Source organism: Corvus cornix, chromosome 1A, assembly GCF_000738735.6.
Source record: "Corvus cornix cornix isolate S_Up_H32 chromosome 1A, ASM73873v5, whole genome shotgun sequence".
Taxonomy (NCBI): Eukaryota; Metazoa; Chordata; class Aves; order Passeriformes; family Corvidae; genus Corvus; species Corvus cornix.
Window position 1 is genome coordinate 31,831,826 of NC_047057.1, and position 23,799 is coordinate 31,855,624.

At 37.1% G+C, this 23,799-nt stretch overlaps 1 protein-coding gene across 7 annotated transcripts in view; it reads right to left on the bottom strand.

Annotated features, from left to right (window-relative positions):
* The window catches only part of TAFA2 (TAFA chemokine like family member 2), a 186,207-nt gene that overhangs the window by 50,883 nt on the left and 111,525 nt on the right, over nucleotides 1-23,799 (bottom strand). For all 7 annotated transcript variants that reach the window (XR_005604501.1, XR_005604503.1, XR_005604500.1 and 4 more), the window contains one exon: nucleotides 3,176-3,282. Coding sequence is in view for 1 of the 7 variants with exons in the window: in XM_039571155.1 (XP_039427089.1) it covers nucleotides 3,176-3,281 (106 nt within the window). In the remaining 6 variants the exon portion in view is untranslated. The remainder of the gene's footprint in view (nucleotides 1-3,175; nucleotides 3,283-23,799) is intronic.

Sequence of the window (23,799 nt, forward strand, 5' to 3'; positions counted from 1 at the left end):
AAGGGTTAGCAATGTGTAGGAGGATCAGGATCAGTCGTCATCAGTTTTTCGACTCATATACTTGACAACATCTTTTTGGAGATTGATATGCCTCTCTCCTCATACTGCAGCACAAATGCTTCTGTTACTGTGAGCTGATTCTCAGGTGCATGTGCCTGGGTAAGGCACCCATCACCACGGTATCCGGGTCCACAGCAAAATGAAAAAAAAGCAGAGTTAGTGGGATTTTTTTACAGAAGACAGGATAAATGGAATATAAGTATGTGCACAGCCAGGAATCACACAGGAGGACTCATAATCCTGTGTTCAGGGAGAAAAAATCAAGCTTTGAGTTGTTTTAAATGCTGTTTAACTTTTTTAGCTCTTGGACTTACTGTCCAGAATGATGAAACTTCAACCATCAGTCAAGATAATGGGAGCAGAAGTGTATTCAAACCAGACTTCTCAAGAGAAAGAAGGATGGATTTGGCACCCACACATATCACACTGAAAAGATGTAATCTGAAATCCTAGCTTGTAACCCTGTTTCTCAATTGGTCCTCAGAGACTGGTTTCCCATGCCCTGCCTTGGCCTCTCTTTTTCTTGCTGCTGACTTGGGAGTTTTCATTTGTGCCATATCCCTGAAATAAGTGCAACAAGCCTAGAGATAGCCTGTCAGAGTCATCTGTTCATATTCCTCCTGAAGTCTGCCTGGAGAGCAGAAAGCTCATTAAAAAAATTTTCACACACTGATGATCTTTTTCTTCTTTTTCTTTTTCTTTTCTTTAACAATAGCTTTTGAAAAAGAGATGGGTTTGAAAGTTAGTGCAACTAGTGAATAATATGAGTAAGTCAATAGGAAAGTAAAGATTTTTTTTAAAAGCAGATTATGGATTTTTGGAATTGTAGGGGCTCCTTCAAAGTCATTAGGGCTTGTCATGTCAATATGTTAGTAAGGACTTCTATAAATGAAGATAAATGATGCTAGGGATAATTAGTGCTGAAAAAACTCACATATTTCTCAGTATTTGGAAACTCCATGCAAAGGTGAACAGCGTCAAGCTCTCCTTCAATGTACCTTAGCTTCATTTCTGCCAGGAAAGCAGGGGGAAGATTTTTTATGACACAATGGGAAATTAAACTCCCAGTATCTTTGGAAATGAATGGTAATTGAGCTGCATAACTCTGATTTTTGCTTTTTTAAAAATCCCCTATATACAGTGAGGGTAGCTGATTTACTAAATCCAAAAGCCAAAATCTTTCTGAATATTTTTTCTTTCCAAAAGAACCTGAACAGATAAAGTAGCTGTTTTTCCAAACTAAACACTCAAGTCATGCTTGTTGTTATTATTTTTCCCTGCAAGACTTCTTCATATATTTTGTTAAAGACATGAAAAGATACAAATTAAAGAAAAAGGAGCTTTTTGTTAGCTAGCAAGAATTTAAAGAAGCCCCTGCAGCTAATAATCTGATTTTTCAGGGGGGCTCATGAACTTTCCTTTTTTTTGTTTAAAAAAATTAGATATTCCCCAAGTCATCTCTGCTATAAGGCTGAGGCTCAAATGACAAACACTGTTCAGATAATTAATGGTATAGTTCTGCTGGGTTTTCCCTTGCACAGAAAATCTAAAATTGGTGGTGGATGTTTTTATTCTCAATTATGAAGCACTAATTCCCAAAATAGTCCTTATGATTATAATTTGTTTCTATGAAATACTTAATGATAGATGTTACTCATCAGTTTTTCAAAAATAGTAGCAAGCATACTTTGGCAAAGTTTGAATTCCATAGAAGCAAACACAGCTTGACCAGCCCATGTGTATGGAATCAAAATGGTCTGGATATTGGCTTTTTGGATGTTTAAAGAGAAATAATCAAAGCAAAAGAATTCTGAATGCTGGCTAGGATATCTTGGCTCTTTTCCAATAGACAACTAAACTGGGAAGCCACAGCAGAAAACCATATTCCGGTTTAGAGGGGTAAAAAGGCTGAGCAAAGGGTGTCCGCGCAGTTCGTTTCTGGCATGATGCCCATCTTTGGTGGCCTGCAGGACCACATCAGATTCTGTTTTGTCTGCAGTCAAATTGCAACTTGCAAAAGACTTTGCAGAAAGCGTCTCTGCATCCTGAAGTCCTGAATCAGTGAGGCATTTTGAAGAAAGGTATCTTCACACAGCAGAAAAATACCTAGCAGATTGATATATAAAAATACCTGCTCATGAAATGCTATCATCAGAGTGAACATTTTAAAATCTAAATGGAAACAGAGAAATTAACTGACTGGGTTTTTTGGAATCCTTCCTCTGGGTTTAACTCCTTAGCTTGCGGTAATACCTTTACTTTATCCAGGTTGTTAGAGTTTATTCTGATCTTGTATAAGCAGATAAACAGCCGACGCTATACGATGATGAAAAATGGAGTTCAAAATCCTATTATACTGCAGATCACATTTCAAGTTATATTAGCCTATAAGAAGGCATTAGTATGTGAATCTGGAGAGCTTGTTCATTGTGTTAGGGTTAACAGAAACACATGCAAAAGAAAGACCTTTTTACAATATTAAATAATCCATCACAGCTTGTGCTGGTATGTATGCATAGATATTAAGGGCTGGAATGACCAAGAGGAAACAACTCTCACATTGTCACAAGCTACTGAAGTTCCTGGTCAGCTGTTAGGAGTGAAGCATAGAAATCAGACAACGCTGCAAAGCAGCAGTCTTTTTTTGATGATGAAACAATCTCATTCAATACACATTATTCATGAAGTTAGTCTTGGCAGATAACTGCACACAGAAGCATCATGTATGTTACTAAAAATTGTTCCTTTCTAGGGTTCATTCCAGGAATTCATTTGCATCATACATATCTCCTGATATAAATATTTGTATGAGACAAGAAATATTCTTTCTTTTTTTTTAACCACGCTTTTTTTAGCATTTTCCAACTATACCATCATTACAAAATGATGTAAAATCAGAGAATGCTGAAAATGGCAGTTGAAATACTTAAACTGTCAACAGATTAATAAAAGTCTATCCATTGAAAACTCTGATTCTTTGGTACTGATTAGTGAACCAATGTCAGGAGACACAGATACACACAAGGAGAAAATGTTGCATAGACCAGACTCTTCTGAATTTGTTGATGGAGGCCACAGATACAACAGCATAATAGAACAGGATAGAATTTCTTACCTTTATGATGATTTGCCCCAGATGCTAATTTCCCCCACAGCGTTACAACAAATATTATTATTAGCAGTTTTCCTTTTGTTGCTTTCTGTAAGTATCTCTTATTCATCCTGAAAACAAAAATACACAAAAAATAAATATTTATCTTAAGATTTCTTAAAAAGACATCTTTTTCTTAATTTAAGGAGAATTGACTAATTTTTTATAAGTGGCCGGCTGACAATCCTAAAGTTTTAAATTCTGCTTAGCTCTACATGAGGTACATAGAGAAGCAACATAACCTCCCTCCCTGGCCTGACAACATTCCTACACCCTACACCAGGAGAATTCAACATCATCATCATCATTTCTCCCAGGGTAAAAACAGTGTTCATAACCACAGCAGACTCCAAAGCTGGCAAGAAGGATGAACCCCTGCATCTCTGAGCAGGTTTTGATAAACAGAGCAGTTCCACTAGTGTGTCTGAAGCCAGTCATGGTAATGTAGTTCTCTCTGATTATACAGTGGTGTTTTAACTTTTGGGATTGCAGGTCTTCTTGGATTGAGCCCATGAGTCATAAGGCAATAAGAGATTTGAATAGACCTTCAGCTCATGTACCAGTCCTCCTGCAGAGAAATCCTGTTAGGAAGACCTAAGTTGTTTGGAAACATGAAATAGAGCAGGGCAGATTCACTACCCTCTCCCCTGTCTACCTTTGGGTAATGAAATATATGATTAACTGCCCCAAGGGAAATCGCACAGAGCCCCCTCATCTCACTCAGTGATGTTTTCACTGTGACAGCAAGCCACCAGGGTGGTTCAAGCACAAGATAACACATGAGTTATTTCTCAGTAACCTCCTCCAAAGACAAAATACCCCTCCACCTGCCAAAAAGACAAGTTCAGGAATGTAGGCTCTGGTGCTTAAGGATTATAGTTGTGCAGAGTGGCAAGAGGTATAGTAATTGAGTCCTTCTCTCACTTCTTCCCTGTAGAAGAACCCTAGGGAGCTAGCTATGAAACAGATCTACACAATGGTCCTGTTTCTGCTGACAGGTCAATAGAACAATGATAACTGTTTCAAACCATTTATACTAGAAGAGCTGAAAATTTGATCACTTGAACAAAATTCTTGCTCTATTGTAATGCCTGGAACTGGGTTGCTTTTCTGAGCAGAAAAAAATGCATTGCTTCATTATGGTTGCACATTTTTCTCCTATTATGTTCATAAGAAACCCAAAGGAATTCAAGTGTTTTTCCTCTGCTCATGTACAGTGCTGTCCTGGGCAGCCACAACTCTGAAATGCAGACTGCTATAACACAGAATTAACCAGTACTTTGTTCAAAGTCTCAAATCATTTTCCACTCCTTCAAAACAATTCCTCTCCTCTCAGCAAATTTCTTTCAAATATAACACCACATGCTGATAAGGCAACACACACCTCACAACTCCACTTATGATTTCCAGACTTGAAACCAGACCACTTCCCCCAGATCTGCCAATCTTGCTCTCCAGGAGATTGATGAGCAGGCTGTGTGTAAGAAAACATGACTGAAACTAACAACCCACTGAAGAGTGTACTAAACCCTTTTAAACATGAATTCAGAGCAAACAGAACTCAGCATTCTTTTACGGAAGTCATACATTTATTATGTGTTTCCCAGAGGTTTAGATATCATGTTTATCAAGCAAAAAGAGAGAGGAGTAAGCAAGTGCCATAGCCAGGATGGTGCATGTGCGCCTGAAAGCCTGACTGATTAATAATCACAGCAGAGGTCACAGTGTGCTGCGAACCACTCTAAGGTCTGCTTTCTTGCACTTATTCCAGTGCCTTTGGAGTGTAAACTGCATATTCATCATCAGCTCCAGGTTTATGAACCACTCAAAGCTAAAGGGAAATACATTATTTGTCACTGTAAATAAGAACAAAAAAATGAAACTGGAATGCACATTCAGCATATGCCCTTTCACAGCTATCTCTGTGAAAAGAATATGAATTAACTCTTTCACTCTAGATTCTCATGGTGCACCTGTTATGCTGCTGGTGCCAAGTCATCCATCTCTCATTAAAATCAAATCTTTCTTCCTCACCTACATAACACTGCGCAAAACCCAGTGGGAATTGCACCATTAAAGCAAGGTTGAATCTAATACAGTTTCTTCCTGTATTCTGCTGATGCCAGATTCCCTCACTGTGCTGCAAGACTGGCAGCAAATGCACATCAGAAAATGCAAATGCATCAGGAAAAACAGTAGCAGCAGGAGAAAGAGAGAAAACCAACCTCTCTGCCTGTGAACCGCAGCCCTCAGGATGCATGGCAGAGTGAAGATAGAAACCTCTGCACACAGCTGAGAACACCAAAAAGGAGTAAGCTAGCACTGAGTGAGACTGTTTTCTGCTAAGGCAGGGAACGGTTTCAGCTTTGACACAGAAAATCTGGGCTCAGTGCCATTGCCAGGTTTCCCAATTATGAGAAAAACTATACACCATTTTCTGCACCACAAGCCTATTACATTATTCTGCACTAGTTATTTGTGGTATTCACCTTTAGAAGGATAAAAATCTGAACTGTGTCTAATAGTAGTCCCATAGTAGGCATAATTAACAGAAAAATCAGTGCAAGTAGCAGTTCTGGTTTGGGACTAATAGTTCAGAGGCCACCAGAAGAACTACAAAAAAAATCTGAGCAGTTAAAGCATCCATAACATACAGCTGCTGAAATTGAAAAAGCTGGGAAATTATATTAAGCATCAAACTAATTATGCTGTATAACCCTAGACCTAGACCTGTGGTTGTGTGCATTGTCCACTCGCAGTGGTCAATCCAAGGACAGACGAGTGGCTGCATAAGCACAAACAAGATATGAAGATCTCTGCTCTGAGCAGTCCTGCTACACACAGGGACCACACTGTAGCAATACATCCCTAGAAATAAAAAATGAAGGGTCTGTAATCCAAGAAGCTGAGTGGTTGGGATGGATGCACAACACAGTGTGTCAAGAGCTAGAAAAGAAGGAGCATGCATTATCACCTGGGCTTGGAAACTCTGATGCTGGCTATTTTGTTGTTGATTTGCAAAACGGCCCATGATAGAGCACTGAAAAGATACTGGAACTAGATAGCATTTCACCCCATCTCTGAAATATCTATTAGCCTCTTGCAACCCTGATCGATGTCAAGTAAGCACATTCAGGAAATAAAATTGAGTCCATTTCAGTACTGTTATTGCACTAACATAACTGGCTGTGTTAAGTAGGACAAATGAGCTCTGAAATGATGTCTTCTTTTACTAGAGGTGATGCAGAGCTCCACAGACAAACTATAGATATTAACCTGAACAGTTTCCTTTTTGAGACATTTATTCTTTTATTTACCTTCTTTTCTGCAGAACCTCTCCCTCACCGTGATCCATCCAGCCTTCAATAATGCCACAAAGCTGATCAAAACAGAGAATAGCCATGGTATAGGAAACACCTGCATCTGAAATTCAATTTTACACTAGCTTTATGTGTAACAAAAAATTTCCTTCCGTTTCTAACCCAACATATTGGAAATAAACCCAAGGAATTCTCAGCACTTTCACACAAAAGAGGACATGAAATTCTGCTGTGTCTGAGTTCATTTTTCAATGTGCTTTGAGGCAAGGAAAAAGAAAGATAGCTCCTTTTGTGGTTCAGGAACACATTCAAAATATAACAGAAAGGTATCACCCACATAATTCAAGCAGGCAGTGGCTGAGTGTGAGATGGCTCTCTTGTGCCCAGCTCTTCACTGACACCATACGCAAGGAATACATTCATAGGATTTGTTACTTTTGCTCCCTAAGATTTCTTTTCCCTGAAGCACACTCCATGATACCAACACCAGTCTGGTATCATGAACTCAAGAATAGACTGTTTTGGTGATTAGTAACAAAAAAAAACCTGCAGGACTTTTCTTCTCAGGGAGAAACCATATCTGATGCTGCAGAGGAGTTTCACAAGCTGCCATGTCAGCAGAAATCCCTCTCCCAGCCCTCTGTGGCTCAACAGCAGCAAACTGTGAATACACTCCTAGGTTGCACAGGCTGTCCTTGTCACTGCTTCACCTCAGTGTCTGTCCACTTTCAACAGCAGATGTGGTCCAACCATTCAGCTGTACTGAAAAGGCTATGCACAGATGGGTATTTTCACTGTAGCATCCATAAGCTTTGAGCTTCTACTTTCTTCCTTCTTTGCTTCTGGACTTGAGATCAGCCATCTTTCCAACAGCTCAGAATTAGAGAATCACATGGGAATTACCTTACATCTTATGGCCAGTGCTAAATTGCCTTGCTTTCTGATTTTAGGTGAAGCGCAAACTCATGTAATCTTTGTTGTTGATGAGTAAAAAAATGTAAGGAAACAATAGCTTTCATTCTTCCTTTAAAAGCTTATACACAAATAAAATTCTCATCTGTTTCCTAGGAGTAACAGTATTTTTCTCTGTTGCTCCTTGTTTTTCTTTTCTTTACAAACAACAGCTTCTCTGAAGTTGTTCAAAGTTCATTTGTTCCTGCTTTACATATGTGGGAAGTTTCACTGTCAGTAAGATCCATATGCCTTTTGCAAACACACAGAACCTGTGAATGCAAGTGTTCATAAAGAGATACAAAAGCCTATTTCTCTACTGAATCATAACAAAATGCTTAAGAGACAAAAATCTGATAGAAAATTAGTCCCACATCCTCTTACTTTTCTTTCTATGACAAGTATTTTATTTGCTACTTCAGAGAAACCCGAAATGAGTAGTAGAAATCACTTGAGACCCCAAATCTCTTGTACAGAAATAATGCAGCCATTTAAATTATCTTCTCTGCTGTGTTGAATCTTACGTTATTTATTAGTTGTGTTAGTTTCTACGTCCCACACAATGCAGGTATTTGCAGTTTTATTCAGCCTTTCCTGTGTAGACTAATGCAGATTTAAAAATGCCCCCCTGGTGAATAAGGTCGCTTTGTAAAAGTAACACCGATGTGACCCCTGTGCATTTGCATATATATAAATTCCCTCTCTGACATTCCTGTCATGTTTGCTCAGTGAACAAGTAATTTGCCACTCTCATTACTTCAGGTACAAGGTACCTTGTGAAAATCAATCTTTCTGCTTCATACATCACAGCCTGTAAAAGACACAAAGTGTACCCTGATTCCAAAATGAAGCTGGGGGACAAACATGGACACGTTCTCGCACATGTACTTTCTTTGATCTAGGTGGGCAACAAAAGAAAGAGAATAGGCATTTAGCCTAGCAATGCCTACTGCCTATGAGACAGCAGTCTCGTATAGGAGATGTGGGAAATCCCTTCATGCAAAGCAAAGGGGTGGGGTTTGTTGGGTATTTTTTTTAAAAAGTTGTTCTTTAACAGTGTGGATGTTTCAATAGAGAGAATAAGTAGCCATAGAGAGCTTAGCCCCACTACTGAGAAATATTCAGAAATAGTTAAAGCACTGTAGGCAGACCAATACAGTAATGTTGTCACTGTTACTTTCAGTAAAGTGTAGCAGAGGAAGCAGATTGAAGATTTTGAGGCTTTAATGCCATAAAGAGGGTTTTTGAAAGGCTACTGTGCTAAAACTTAGGACACTGAGGCAAATTAAATCTTGCCAAAAGTACTTTAGCATATGATTGATATGCATGCCCATATTTGTCTTTTACTTAAATCAGTGTAACTTAAGCACATACTTAAACTTAAGCACATACTTTCCAGAAATGTATGTACACAACCTGAGTTCTTGGAAACTGATTAGCAAGTAAGCTTTTGTGAGGAGAGACAGTTTCAAAAAAAGAAAGCCTCTCAAATATCTGAAAAACAAAAGTTACGGAATGTATGAAAACATGGGGGAAAAAGAAAAAAAAACAAAAAACAAAACAAAACAAAACAAAAAAAAAAAAACAAAAAAAAAAACCAAAAAACCAACCATTCTTCTTTGAATACTTCAATTAGTTTCCCAGCAGAGGGAAACTGTAGACAGATGCACATACAGGTAATTACATTTGCCAGCAGTCTCATAGCACTTGGATGTGAAATTTACATATATATTATTGTTTCCAAAATCTGATAAGCATGGACATTCAAATTACCAGAGGTATAAAATGCATTAGCCACCTATCTGTATTCCATCTCCCAGCTAGAAACACTGAGAGATGATGGAAAGAACTTATTCCTTCCAAAAGGGTATGTATGGTTGTGATGATCCCCCCTTACAAACTTAGATGATAGTGATGAATGGTCTTCCCTCTAAACGGCTATCAGTGTTAATATCCCTTGTTTCCAGATTAACCTCAGTTCTCTGTACACACAGTTGATTGTAATTTTCATCTTCATTAATTTTCCGATACAACACTTAATTGAAAGCAATAAAGAAAGCAAAGAAATTGTAAACAAGAAATGCATGGCCCTTCTAGCCAGCTTCAACTCAAACATTACAGATGTATTTAACTGTGTATATATTAAATTTCCTTCTTGATCATTTCATGAGGACCGGCAAAAGAATTTTCACCTGATGAACATAAATGCTGACATGTTACTCAGTATGGAGAAATAAGATGTCATGAATTTTGGGGAGGTTAGGTTCTATACTTCTGTGTATTTACAAAACCATAAAACTGAAATAATAATCTAGCATTAAACCTACACATTCCATTCAATGATTTTTTTTTTAAGTGCTAGCACAAAACATTATGGAATATTTAAACATCCAAAGTATTAAAATATCTTTAATCTGCCCAGTGGAGTCCAACACCCTTGTGAAATAATCTCTGACCATGAAGCGTTCAGTATTAGAGGGTGCTTAGGCTCCAATTCTCATCATTTTCTCTGATATTATCATGCCACTTTAAACTGTTTCTCTCCCAGTTTCTATGCTTAAGGGAGCTTTAAGTTGCTGGGGGTACCTTGATTCACTTAATCATCAAGGCAGCAGTATTTGCTTATATTTTACATGTGATCCTCCTGCAGATGGTTATTTAAATTTTCTTTATTCATATCTCACTAACCAATCAAAAGCTTAACTGTGAAAAAAAAAAAAAGATAACTCTGCAATGAGCTTTGAACAAAGTGTCTCACAAAGACCTGAATCACTAGGTGTACTGTGATTTCATAAAGGGCATTGCAGTGGCAGACATAAGCCTCCAAATCTATGAAGGCAGAGAAAGCATCAAATATTAGTGTAGAATGGGAACTGAAGTGCCCATATTTAAAAGCAAGGACAAAAATTATCTGGGCAAGTGTAAGCCTATTAGTCTGACCTCTTCAGTTTGCAAGAGCTTTGAAGGCTTTGAAGAAAAAGATAAATTAAAGACAGGGAAGTAAATAGAACATAGGATAAAATGAAGCAGTGTTACCAAAGGTAGCTCATCTAACTTGACAGCTTTTTTGATAACTGATTTTCCAGACAAAGAAATGAAGTAGATATAATTCGTCTGGTTTTAGATAAAGCATTTTCTACAGTGTCACTACAGAACTTCTACATTAATCTGAAGATGCTGTGGATTACTATAAAAATTGAAAGGTGAATCCAGGTGCAGTAACAGTATGTAGTACTGAAAGGGAATATCAGGGATTAATAGCATTTCTGCTACAAGTCGGGAACTCATCATCTGAAACAACATGTGTAAAAATAATTTATTTAAACTGATCACCAAGGGCACATCAGTATCAATATCACACAAGATGGCTGTGAAAAAAGCAAATCCTATAAACAATTAAATTATATCTTCCTAATAAATACCAGAAGGACAAGTATGAAGTTTCTTAAACTATCATTTGGAATAATCTCTACAATTCTGGCCAGTCATCTTTATGAAAGTGAAACCGAACCCACAAAAAATATGGGGACAGTCTTCCAGCCGGAGGGATAAAGTCTCCACTACAGGAGGAGTTTTAAAGGGCTTGGCTTGTGCAGCAAAGGAAAGGCTGAAGGGAAACAGAGAAATCAAAAGGAAATAAACACAGTGAGGGCAAAAAAAAAAAAAAAATCCATAAGAAATGCATTAGATGATATCTTGCTAGCAGGCAGGATCAGGACACTTAGCTCAGTGATTCCAGAGGTCTCATCCAGTCTTGTCTCTATATCAATATCATGATTCCTTTCTTGTACTTTAGTACAAGACAAGGGCTAGTTTTTTTCATTAAAAAAACTATAAGCAAGTTCTTTGCAAGTTCATTAGTGAAGTGGTTTTTTCCACGTCATTTCATTCTCCTCAGAATAAACCCCTAAAGTCACAGAATTTCACAGTAAAAAACCTGTGAGTCTCCTCACTAATTACCTGAACCCACATTGTGTTCCATCCAAAAACTGACCATGCTGATGAACATTTGATTAAGACGAACATTCCTTCTTATTATTTTACCATCTTCAAAGTATAATTGCCATCTCTGTGTCATAAAATTTAAGGTGACCCAAAAAGTCACAGTACTATACTGGTGGATCATTCAGTACCAAAATTGCTTTTTGACTAACTTCAGTGAATTAAAATCATACTGTTGAGAATGGGTGACTATTCCATAATTAAGACTCCCTCACTTTATTTAGAACTCACTCTCTTTTCTATCACTTATGTTTTAAATTTAAAATCTTTGCACTGTCATGCTGTTTGTAACATTGACAACATGGAAATGTTAAAACTGGCAAGCATAACAATTTTCAAGACATGAAGAGGTCTTGTTTTCTGCAAGAAACAAAGAAAATGTAGAAAATGTGGAGATGTAGACACCAAAAACTATGTACTTTCAAGTCCAAATATTTTCAGATAATAGCAGAAGAAACTATACCATTAGAAGTATTTTGAAAGTGTGGATACAGGAATTTAAAAATCTCTGTTGTTATTAGATCTATTTAAAGTGGCTACTATCTTAAACATAGATAGTGTTTCAATAGATAAGATTTTCAATAGATAGTGGAGGACTAATTCTGTGATTCTTACATAGATATAAGAGTATGGATGAAGGCGATCATTATATTACACAATCTTGCCAGACCTGGAATGTGTATGTTCAGTCAGATTCTATTGCTCAAATATCCCACTGAAAGTTAAATTTTGTTTTTCTAAAGAATTCTTCTGGCAAATAACACTATGACAGACCTCTGCAGATGAACAGGGAAGCGGGACTCAGACTGAGTTCTCCCCTGCTATTTTCATGACAATTATATCTGTCAGTAGGCATAGTAGCACTTCTGACAAATATTAGTAGGTCTGAGCCTAATCTATGTTTTATACCTGACTCCTACACATTTTGGGCCACACTTGAAAGTAAGGGTTCAAGTGTAAATAAAAATGGCAGGTTGCTCAAATCACAGAAAAATATGAAGCTTGCTTGTGCAATGACCAAAATAGCTCTAACAGCTGACATAACACACTAAGAAGACAGGAGAGTTGTCAACTGGGAGTAAACCTAGTTGAAACGCAGTTGGAATATGTTCCTCCACTCTTTTAATGTCAAGTCCTAACACATGCTTATTTGTCACAGCCACCACAGGCATCAACCACTTCCAGAGAAAAAAAAGTGTGATCAAAGTTAGATCAGACTCTTCCAAAATATGGCTCTGGTACATAATGAAAATCTCTATTTCTGAGCAGATGCATAGGAAAAGACATTTTCACTCTGAGAGATGCTGAAGAAAGGCATCCAGGCTGCACAAACAACCTTCAGCTACCAGCTGGGAAGTCAAACATAAAGTCCAGCAGGTAATCCAGATAGGGAGCTTTGTACTCAGCAGAGGTATGGCCACACGGAAGAAAATATGAATTTTCTACTCAGAGAAAAGAAAAATGGCTTTTTTCTCTCTGCACAGGGCTTTATCAAATATTAGTGGGTTTTTGGCTCTGGCACTTTATCTAAGCTGTTGCATAAACTATAATAACTACTGCTATCTTGAGAATCATCTGATATGCTAGACAATTTTGACTCTTAGTCTCTACTTCCTTGTCAGTATTCTAAAACAGTAAGATATTATTAATACCAGCTCATACTGAAAAAAGAAAATTCAGAGTATTCCTGTGATGGCTCACTAGGAATGAATTCAACCCAGGTCATTGCTTAATGATAGCTGAAATATCTAAATGGCACCCATTTTTCCTTGAAAAATCTAATCAATTTCCCATCCCCTTTTCAAATATCCCCTTTTCATAACAGCAGCTGTGTAAGAGTCATATGGACCTTCAGCCCTGATTTTCATCCAAGTGAGTCTACCTCAAGATATAATGCACTCTTTGGCATGTACTATGCCTGCCTTGCAATGGCATTTAATATGGCCAGGAGCTCATTAAACAGCCAGTCATAACCAGCACTTCTCAAAAATCTACACCCAGCTTCCTGATGCATGATATGTATTTTGAGATTTGTAGGTGGAGTACAACAGGAGAATGAATGACAAAAAAAATCAATAAATAGTGTTTTGTTCCTCGAGTTCCTTAGACTCTTACAAAGTGCATTTATTTCAGCATTTCAGTTTGAAGCTGGACTTCAATTTTCAAACAAATTTTCAAATTGTCTCCATTTACTATGATCTGGATCACATCACGGAATTATTCTGGAATGATTCACAGCAAATTAATCCCTTTTAGATGAAAATTAAGCACAAGATGAGCCTGAGAGTGCACCTAATGCATTCCTACAGTTGAGGGGTATTCAGTTCAGGACCTAAGGGCTAGTCAAAACAACCTCCTGCACTAAATTAATATAATGTGGACATCATGCCCTCAGCAACAACACTTTGGGTCTACTAAATCACTTCTGTAGGGATAAACTGTTTGCTAATGTAGAGGCAGCCCTATAATCTCATGAGGAAGGAGATAATTATTGTAATTATTTTATCCTTGGATGAGATGCCCTTTTGGTTGTGATTAATCTGAAAAGCCTTTTCAGATCCTCAGAAAACCTCAATGGCATGTTTAAAGGGACCTGTCACTCAGGAGGCCCTCAAACAAGTTCTGATCTGCACTTTAGGGCCATTATTCCTACTGTGACACCATAGCAAAGGGAAAAGACAGCTTGTGTACCAAAGTCAGGGAACAGTTACCTGCAGTATATCCCCTAATTTAGAGCGTAGAATACAGAATAAATTACTTCAAATTACCCAGTGAGTTGTTCCCTTTTGTGAAACAGCAAAACCCTTGTCTTTCAATGCAATTAACGACAAGAGCCTTTCTGGGTTTTTTTTCCCAGTGAGTATTACCTAACCTACAAGCAACTCTACTGTTAAGAAAAGCACAGCTCATTGTAAAGCTGCCACACTGGATGCTTTACTGGCTCCATACCTGCCATTTTCAACCATCAGATTATTGACAGTTTTTCCCTGAGTCTCATAGCCAAGCTACCAAAAGCAGCACTGCTAAGATGAGTAGGTCGACCCTTTTAGGTGAATAACACACAGAAAATGACAAGCTAAAAGGGAAAGCCTAAGAATTTACTGACTGGCAGTGGGACAGACAGACTTGCCCTGCTCACCCCTTACATCCCCCAGCACTGGCTTCATGTAGCCCTGGCAGACTGGACTTGAGTAAAGGACCAAGCTGAAGTACACTTCAGTTGACTTTGTCAATAAAACATTAAGGTCATTATTTATAATTAGACCAAAATCCTTTTATTCCAGCCTAGCAGTGACCTTGAGTTAGAAGTTTATAAGAGTGAAATAAATTTGAATAAAGATGATTTTGCTTCCTAATACAGACTTGGCCCAGAAAATACTCAGATGTTCCCATATTTACAACAGGTTTAAATGTTTCTAACAAATTGTGCATTTGCATTCTTATGCATGCTTAGAAAAAATTATTTACTTTTATTTGCATATTATTATTAAAGAGAGCTCTGTCATTATACTTTCATAACAATTACGTTAACAGCACCAGTATTAGAGACAAGGATATTCAGAATTTCATCCTGCTTGTTTCTAAACAAGAGGTTACAGTCAGTGTTTGTAGTATTCATGATTAAAGAGAGGGTTGGTTTTTTTCTTTTCATTCTTCATTTTATAATAATTAATTGGAACTGTATAGGAACTCAACCAAGTAATGCCTAATTTGCTGCAAGTAGCAATCTAAATTTGGTAACATACAAAAAGCAGTACAGTCGACTACAATTCTTTTAGTGCTGTCTTAGAAAGGCTTTTTATGTAAGTCCTATAATAAGAGAGCATTACTCTCTAAATGTGCAAGACCTGAAAAGGGTCTTTAGGTAAGAAATAGAATTATCTAGTACAACATGGGCATGGCCATAAATGAAAGACATCAGAAAATTACCAAAACTTCTGAAGATAAATGGTGAGGGAGAAGGGTTTAGAATGCTGTTTCGATGAAATGATGACTTAATTTTAATAAGGGAACGTTATATTTTGCAAGAGCACCAGTATAATACTGTTCAAATATTACTTACTAAGAAAAAAATGGTATAATAATATTTCCGTATCATTTCAGTCACAAATATAGCTATTGCAGTGCCATCACCATCAAAGGAAATGATTATGCATTTGCCAGACTTGGAGGAGATTGTATGTATGATACTGAGATCAGCAGTTCATCATGTGTTGTTTTAATTTTGTAAAATCACCACAGCTTTCAAAATTTAAAGAGAAACAAAATGCAATCTAAGCCGAAGTGTATTTCCGTCTGCATAGTTAATTTTATTTCATTTTAACAGCTATCTGCCTTGTGCTTCCCAAAATCCTTGCCAGTTAAAGGTGAAAGCTCTTCTTAAAACATTGATTCAAGAAAGGACATTCTCTGGTTTTATATTGCTCCTTGCATAATTTGCAGCTGCAGTTGCTAACAATGAGTCTCCATTTCAGTATCCCGTTGCACATTTTCCCTGGTGTTTCTCTTGAGTCTTTGATATTTGGTGTTTCTCTGAAAGCTTCCGAAGTCCAATAATTAGACAAGAACTTCAGTTGTAATTATCTTTTGTGGTTTCATAGAAAATTGGATTTCTAAAGGCAACGAAACAAAAGGATCCATTTTCATGTATTAAAGCCTTAAGAACTTGAAAAAGATGAACCGAAATTTCTGGACCATCAGATTTGGCAAGTATTGCCAAATTTCTTATTTGGAAGTAATCAGTGGAGTCACTTATTTATTTTATGCTTCTTTTTCCATATTATCTACAGATGCTGTATGGAAATTTATTCTGGATAACTATATTAAGTATAATAAATTCACTTACATCTCTATTGTTCATGTTTAATTAATATAAATGCTGAACCAGGAATAGAAATAATTTGCATAAAACAAGTCACAAATTCTGGAAAGGTGAATTTTCCCATAATTTCCTTATGTAAGCTTTGAAATTTCAGAGAAAAATAAAATTGAAATTTCAAGGTCAAGGTGTGTTAGCAGCCAAGTGATTTAAAAAATGCTACCTAAACGATGAAAATTACTTACCACATAAAATGTTAAATATAAAAAAGCTACTAAGATAAATGGAAGTAAAAGTCTATTAATCAAGACTGATTCTTCTGGTTTGGGTTTTTTTCTGGCTTTTTTTAATAGGAAATAGTATGTCCCCCTTCCTCTTTTACTGGTATCACAACAATGCATGTTTGATTTTCACTGTCTAACCCAAATGCTGCTAATTCTCCTGTGAATGGCAGGAATGAGGATGAATTCACATCTCAGAAACAAATCCGGAAACGTGAAGAGCTATGAATCTGTAAAGATATTGTCTTCAGGTATTTCCAGTGGCTGCCTTGCTCCTGTATGTCCAGTCTAATATACTTCATTTGATGGTGGCAATTCAAGTTTTGTCAATAGAAAAAGGGGACTAAAATCCAGTTGAAAGAAAGTGTCTAGAGGACACTTCTCTGCACACTGAGACCAGTGTCCTTTTCCAATCCTATGTTTCCATTGTATTTCACCTAAGATAGCATAGAGCTGATGAACCTAAAATGCATGCCATGACCTCAAAGTTTAGCAGTCATCTCAAACTATTCATCATCTCATTAACTGCAAGATGTGCAAAGTATTTACATGAACAAACAACGGAGTGAAGTAGGAAAGCAATTCACCCAATATGTATTGGTCCCATAAACATAAACCACTATATATTTCCAGTGCACTGTCAACCAGATTAAGCTCATCAAATACCAATTCTTTGCTCAGCTATAATGAAAATCTTTTACGTGAGGTAAAAGATAAATGGGACATTTCTCGTGATTGCTGTAATACGGAAATACTCATCTACAGGCAGTATAAGAAAAAAAAATGTTAGTCCTTGAGCCTCACCATAAGCTTTTTTTCTATTTTGGCCTGTTCCTCAAAGTATGATATTTGTCAAATACTATTTAAAAATTAAAATACTATGTTTTATTATTGCTTGAGTGATGCCAATACGTATATGTGCATTAATAATCTGAAACGCAGGGATAGATGAGATGAAGCCCACTCAGTGGAGTCCTTTACTTATCCAGCAAGAGTATATTAAACAGCTGCAATTTCCTCTTTTCACACAGTTATGATAACTCTTTCCTCCTGGTAGGAGCAGCACCAATTGCACACTTATGCCAGATACTGCAGTGTGTTTGTGTGAGAGCATTTTGTTCACTCTATTGTTCTCCCACACAGAGTTCTCTACTCAAATTATTGCTCATAGAACACCCCAAGGCACTGGCTCTGGAAACTGAATGCCCAAATGAGATATAGAAATGAGTCTCTTCTTTGACACCATTTTCCAGAATATCTGATGTTACATTTTGCAATACCCTCAAAAGGTATTCTGTGTTTGTTAGCTTTCTTTATTACTGGAAAGAGCAGAAATGACATTTCATCCAGCAAAAGCTGTGATTTCATTATTTCAAAAACTGGAAGAGAACCAGAACTACTATGTTCTGGTGCGCACCTTAATCTCTATAAGATTAGAGAACTGTTAAACTTTCTGCATTTTTTACTGTCCTATAAAAATAATTCTTAAAATATCTAAAAACAAAAACCAGAAAAATAACCCAAGGATAAGAGCCCTTAATATACAGACTTACATGTTTTACAGATTTTTAAACAATTTAAATAAGAACTTTGCTTTTCTAATCAGAATTTACCTCCTGTTGCTTTAAAATTCATCACTAAAAGTGTATTCCAGTTGAGGGTATTTGACAAGTATCAAGAGTTTTGATTTACCTGGTAGCCAGATGGCAACTCTTGGTCTGAGGTTTGGTGTTACTTAGCTGGGTTTTAGTTTTTGTTCTTAATAGGTATTGCAAATATTGTGTTCTGCCACTACTATATTTTAGCATATTTAATTACCAAGTTCACAAGAAACAAACCCACTGCTTTTCCCAAACAGATGGTGGAAGTTGATTTTAAAACTGTAGTGAGACTTGTTTTCCAAAATGCTTGCACAGCTTTATGAAGTCTAATTGCTGTTCGGTATGCGCATGGAGTACCAGCTCAGGAGCGTGTATGCAGTTAGCGGCCAAGTATGCAAGGTGTTGAGCTCTCTAGCCTGGAACTCTGCACTAGGAAAACTTTCTGTATTTAAAATTCCGCACATGTTCCAGTTTCTGTGGAACTGGGGCTACACCTTCTGTTCCTAGGAGACACAAGATCTTAATAAACACTGCCTGTCCATTTTGGACTTTATTATTTACCCTTTCATTATATATTTACTCTTTTATTAGTTTTAAATATGGGCAATTTACAGCTTTACTAGTCAAATAGGCATACAGCAAAAACTAATTTTTAAATGAATTCTACTTTAACTTCCAAGCTAAATCTATGGGTGCTGCAAAATCAAAAGTGATCTAGAACAATGGTATAAAAATGAAGAGTTTACATTAACATCTTGGCAAATAAAAAATATGAAAAACAACACTAGGTGACATAAGCCAGAAATGCAGGTCCTAATATCTCCCAGCAGCCTCTGAAGTTCAAATCTGGATCGGAACCCAAAGCCCATGTCTCACCAATCACTATTAACTGTAATATTTGAGAATAACTTGAGTGCAAATAAGGAAAAAAACCTAAAAAGCAGTAAAGCCACCGTTTGACAACCCACATATAGCACAGGAATACAGCTAGGGACATGACTTGGATCAGCCTGTCTGCCCTGATGTGACCTAAGAGCTCTGTCCCACAGCAAGGGAAGCTCCTGCCCCCCCACCCAGTCATGGCAGCCCTCGGCCGTGGCTACAGCAGCAACCACAGCCCACGAACTGCGTTCTGCTGGAGAACAATTGCCAGAAGCAAAGTGCACTGCCAACAGCCTCCTAAACCTCCCCTTACCTCAAAGGACCTGACCCATATATTTTATAAGAGAAAGTATTAAATACAGTTGTTTCACATAAGTACAGTCCGATTCACGCTGAAGCCATATATAAATGCCCACAGCTTTTGCACCGTGCTCAGCACAGCACTAACTCCAGCAGCAGATGTCCAGAAAAATAAATAAGAGCTACAACAAATAGTGTCCAAGTAACATGAAATCCTACCAAGAACTGAACCATCAAGTTAACAGGTCACTGATATTAATTTGGATCTTTGAATACTGCAAAATATTATTCATTTGTACAGTGAAAGTCTGATTCCTTACATCGTTACACAAAGACTAGGATAGAATAAATATAATGGATTAATGAATAATATGAGAGAATTAATAGTATGCATTATGCTGTGGGAAGATAATGATGTGCCATTAAATAGATCCGCTATTATGCTTCCTAGATTTCAATAATGTAGTTAAGGAAGAGCAAATAGGGCAAAAAGAAGGAGTGCAAGAAATGTAATTTGTTATTAAAAATGTGTGCCTAAGGACCTTATGTGTATACTCCCTCACAATTTAATCTGATTAACAAAATGTAATAATTTTCAGCTCAGCGCTACTTATGGGAAAAAAACCAATTTTTCATCTTATATAAAATTTTGTATAAAATACTTCTTAGCTCAAGATAGCTAACAAGTTAGCTATTAGAGAGCCTGCATAATTTTATGACACAAAGTAGGGCTTATCACACATTTCACATCTAGACTCTAATGTAAAAAATTGTATCCAGTCATTGCTGGGTTTGACTGACTGGAACTAAACATGGTGGGAATAAAATGCACATTCTTTTCCAAATGCAAGAAGAAAGGATGTTCTCATTAAAATGATTTGCTGATATGACTTAAAACAATTTATTTAATCTTCACCTTTTTTATGTAAATATCCTTCAACTGAGAATTTAAAAAGTATAATTTAAAATAGATTTTGTAACTATAATGAGATGCTCTGTCAGATGGGAAGACAAATTAAAAGTGCAATTCACACTGTTACAGCAGCACTGCCACCACGGAGCTACTAATCTTTTGCACAATGCTCACAGTAGAATGTACTCCAGTCTCTGTAGGGCACGTGATTATAGACTTGCAGGGACACTGAGATTTAAATTATTCATCAATGCAGACTTCCTTTTGCAGAAAAATTAGTGTGTCACATAAATAGCAAAACTGTTAATTCTTGGCCTTTTGCAAATTAACTGCCTGGTAATAGCATCTGCTATTAAGGCTAGTTTCCCTTGCAGTTACAATAGCAATATTCTTTCAAACTGAAAGCAGTATACAAAAATAATGCAGAACATCCTCACTGCCAATTACATGTCCAGAATGCATTAGGTCCTCTAAGTGCAAACAGCCATGTATAAGCCTGTCAGAGACCTGACAAATGCCAGAATATGGCCATAACCTTCATGTCCAGAGAACAATGCCATCATAGCTACGGCACGCCTTTATGTATGAACACCCAGAGGGAATAGGATATCAAAATAATTTGCCTGAAAAAGACTTGCAATTTTCAAAACTGACAGGTATGGATTTCCAGTGAAGTGATATGTGCTTTCATCCACCTATTAACCACAGAACAGTACAAGCCCATTATTTACAAAGTCAAACTCCATCGACATGTAAGCAGTATTTATTAAACTTCCACACAAGTGGTGCCTGCTCCATTTGGGCAGCAGAGGTTGGCAACATCTGTGACATGTCAGATCTATCAGCATTTCAGTGGAGCAATACCAGAAGTTGGTTTCTTCTACATTTGAGGGAACTGTCATAAAACTTCCAACCTATGAGATAGATTTAAATAACCTACTCCTAGCAGCTTCACTGAAGGTATTCATTGGGCACAAAGATAAACAGATGCCTAAAGTTTGGCCATTATGAAAAAAAAGGCAGAACAAATTAGTGAAAGGCATGTCTTGGCTCCTTTCTTCATGCCTAGAATGGTACTTTGGACTTGTGGCTCAAAAATTGTAACCGACAAGAAATTATAAAAAATGAAAGGCTTCACAGAAAAATACTTTTGACAGTTACTTCAAAAAAAGAAAATATCCTTGATTTTAATACATAATTTAATTTACTGCTTCTGTATTAGGAATGAAACAGTCAAAAGTAAGAACTAGTGTCAAGAAGGAAAATATCAAACTCAGCGAAATCTGGGTGAAATGCCAATATTAAAATTAGAGAAAAAAATAATCAAAGACACTACCTAAATAATTAAGTGCAAAGAAGTGCATGCATGTTGATACTGGGCCGAAACACACGATCTCCAGTTCAAAATGTGAAATCTTCACCTTTGAAGCCTGAACAGTTAACAAAAATGTATCTTCTGCCTATACTTCAGTTAAAGGGAAATCAAAACTGTCCATAATGAAACACAACATGGAAATTTGTCCATTATGTCAAATTTCACTTTACAGTTCTGAGAACTCATATGACAATATTTTGGTCTCACAGGACAAATTGCATTCTCATTTTAGTATAGTTCTTTAGGTACCACAGTAACCCTGCAATGGAATTATAATATAAGTGGACCAGTCCTATGTCCGACCAGTAAATCCAAACATTTCGGTTAATCTTGATCATTCTCTCCCGGAAGGCCAAAACCACTACACCCAAAAAACTTTGGGAACATAATCCAGTATCCCCAGAAACACTGTTGTATCTAGTCAGCCTGCTCTCCTGCCATCTGAAGGGCACTCAGAGGATACGCAGACCAGCCAAGACTCTTGTCTTTTTCTCATGGCTATCAATGGAGGCACCCTGGCACATAATACTTCATTTCCCACAATAATGATCACAACACAAATGTTTACAGCTCAAGGAGATCTGTCTACAGGAGCTGAAAACATAATTTCGGACACAAACCAGTCACTTCTAGAGGAAGACTTTGCTGTCTTACACATTGCTTTTCTTTGCTGACTTTTTAATTTTTGCAAATATGTTCAGGACACTGAAGAAGGATGTATTTTACTCTATAAGAACATGGTTGATCTTAATCCCTAAACTAGTAAATATCACTGATTCTACTGTGACAAAATCCATGAGGAGTAAATTGCCACCACCAGCAAGTTCTACAGACTGAGACACTCCACCCAGGAATATAGACCTGAACCTAATCCAAGAGGAAAAATGCACTGCAATACTCTTCCCAGTTTTTAGTCCAGATAACACTGTAATTTAAAAATACATCAGGTTTCATTATTTAGAACAGGTTTATTTGTTACTGTGAACAATTCTGTTTTGTTCAAGAACAGTATTCAATTAATTCACCTTCCCTCTTACTCCATGACAGAAGCAATGCAAAATAGCACCCATATGGAAATCAGCCCTGATTCCTATTTGTTTTATGACAGTTTGAAGCACTGACAGATGCAGATGCAGTTTTTATTTCAGTTAGGTTTCAGGTGTGAAGTTAAGCACCTTTTTTCACCAGTGTTTATGAATTCAAAAATTGATGCTGAAATTATTATTAGGAAAAAACAATTCACATAATCATAGAATGGTTTGGGTTGGAAGGGACCTTCAAGATCATCTAGTTCCAACCCCCTGCCATGGGCTGGGACACCTTCCATACGTCAGTTTGCTCCAAGCCCCATCCAACCTGACCTTGAACACTTATAGGGGCACTATAAGCACCATTTCTCTGGGCAACTTATTCCATAGTCTCATCATCTCCACAGTAAAGAATTTCTTCCTAGTATCTAATCTAAACCTATTCTCTGTCAGTTTAAAGCCATTCCCCCTTGTTCTATCACTATATGCCTTTGTAAAAAAAGTGCACGCTGTGACAGGACAAAAAGGGTAACTCTAAATAATGTTCAGGGATTTTTTTCACGTAATCTTCCTTAAAAAATTTCTATTCAAATTATTCTAACTATCTTCACATAGATACAGACAGCATATTTGACTTCTAACAGACAGAACACCACACAGTGGTGATGACCTGAAGCATTTGCCCTGCAAGCTTAGATATCCTTCCAGGAGAGCTCCAGAATGCCAATGTTTTGGACACATGTAAGGATAAAAGAATTAAATTTTTTTATTTAAGTGCAATTGGTTTTAAACATAAACTTTCCCTTTTAAATGCCATTTATTTTCAAATATGTATTTCGGTCTTGATTTCTCTAATTAAAAAGTAACTGAGTTAAAGTCCTATTGTCTTACCCATATCTCTGAAACTAACAATCCCAGTACTTGTGATAGACCTGTACATTGTAGGTAATGTAGCAACCAGCCTAAATACAGCTCCATGCCACTGCAGCTGGTTTTATTCTGTTACTCCAGCTAGTTCATTTAGCAGGAGATTAAATACCTCAACATTGCACAAAGAAGACTGAAGGCCAAGTCCCTTGGTAACTTTAAGGAAAGTCCAAGCACAGAGGAAATTCC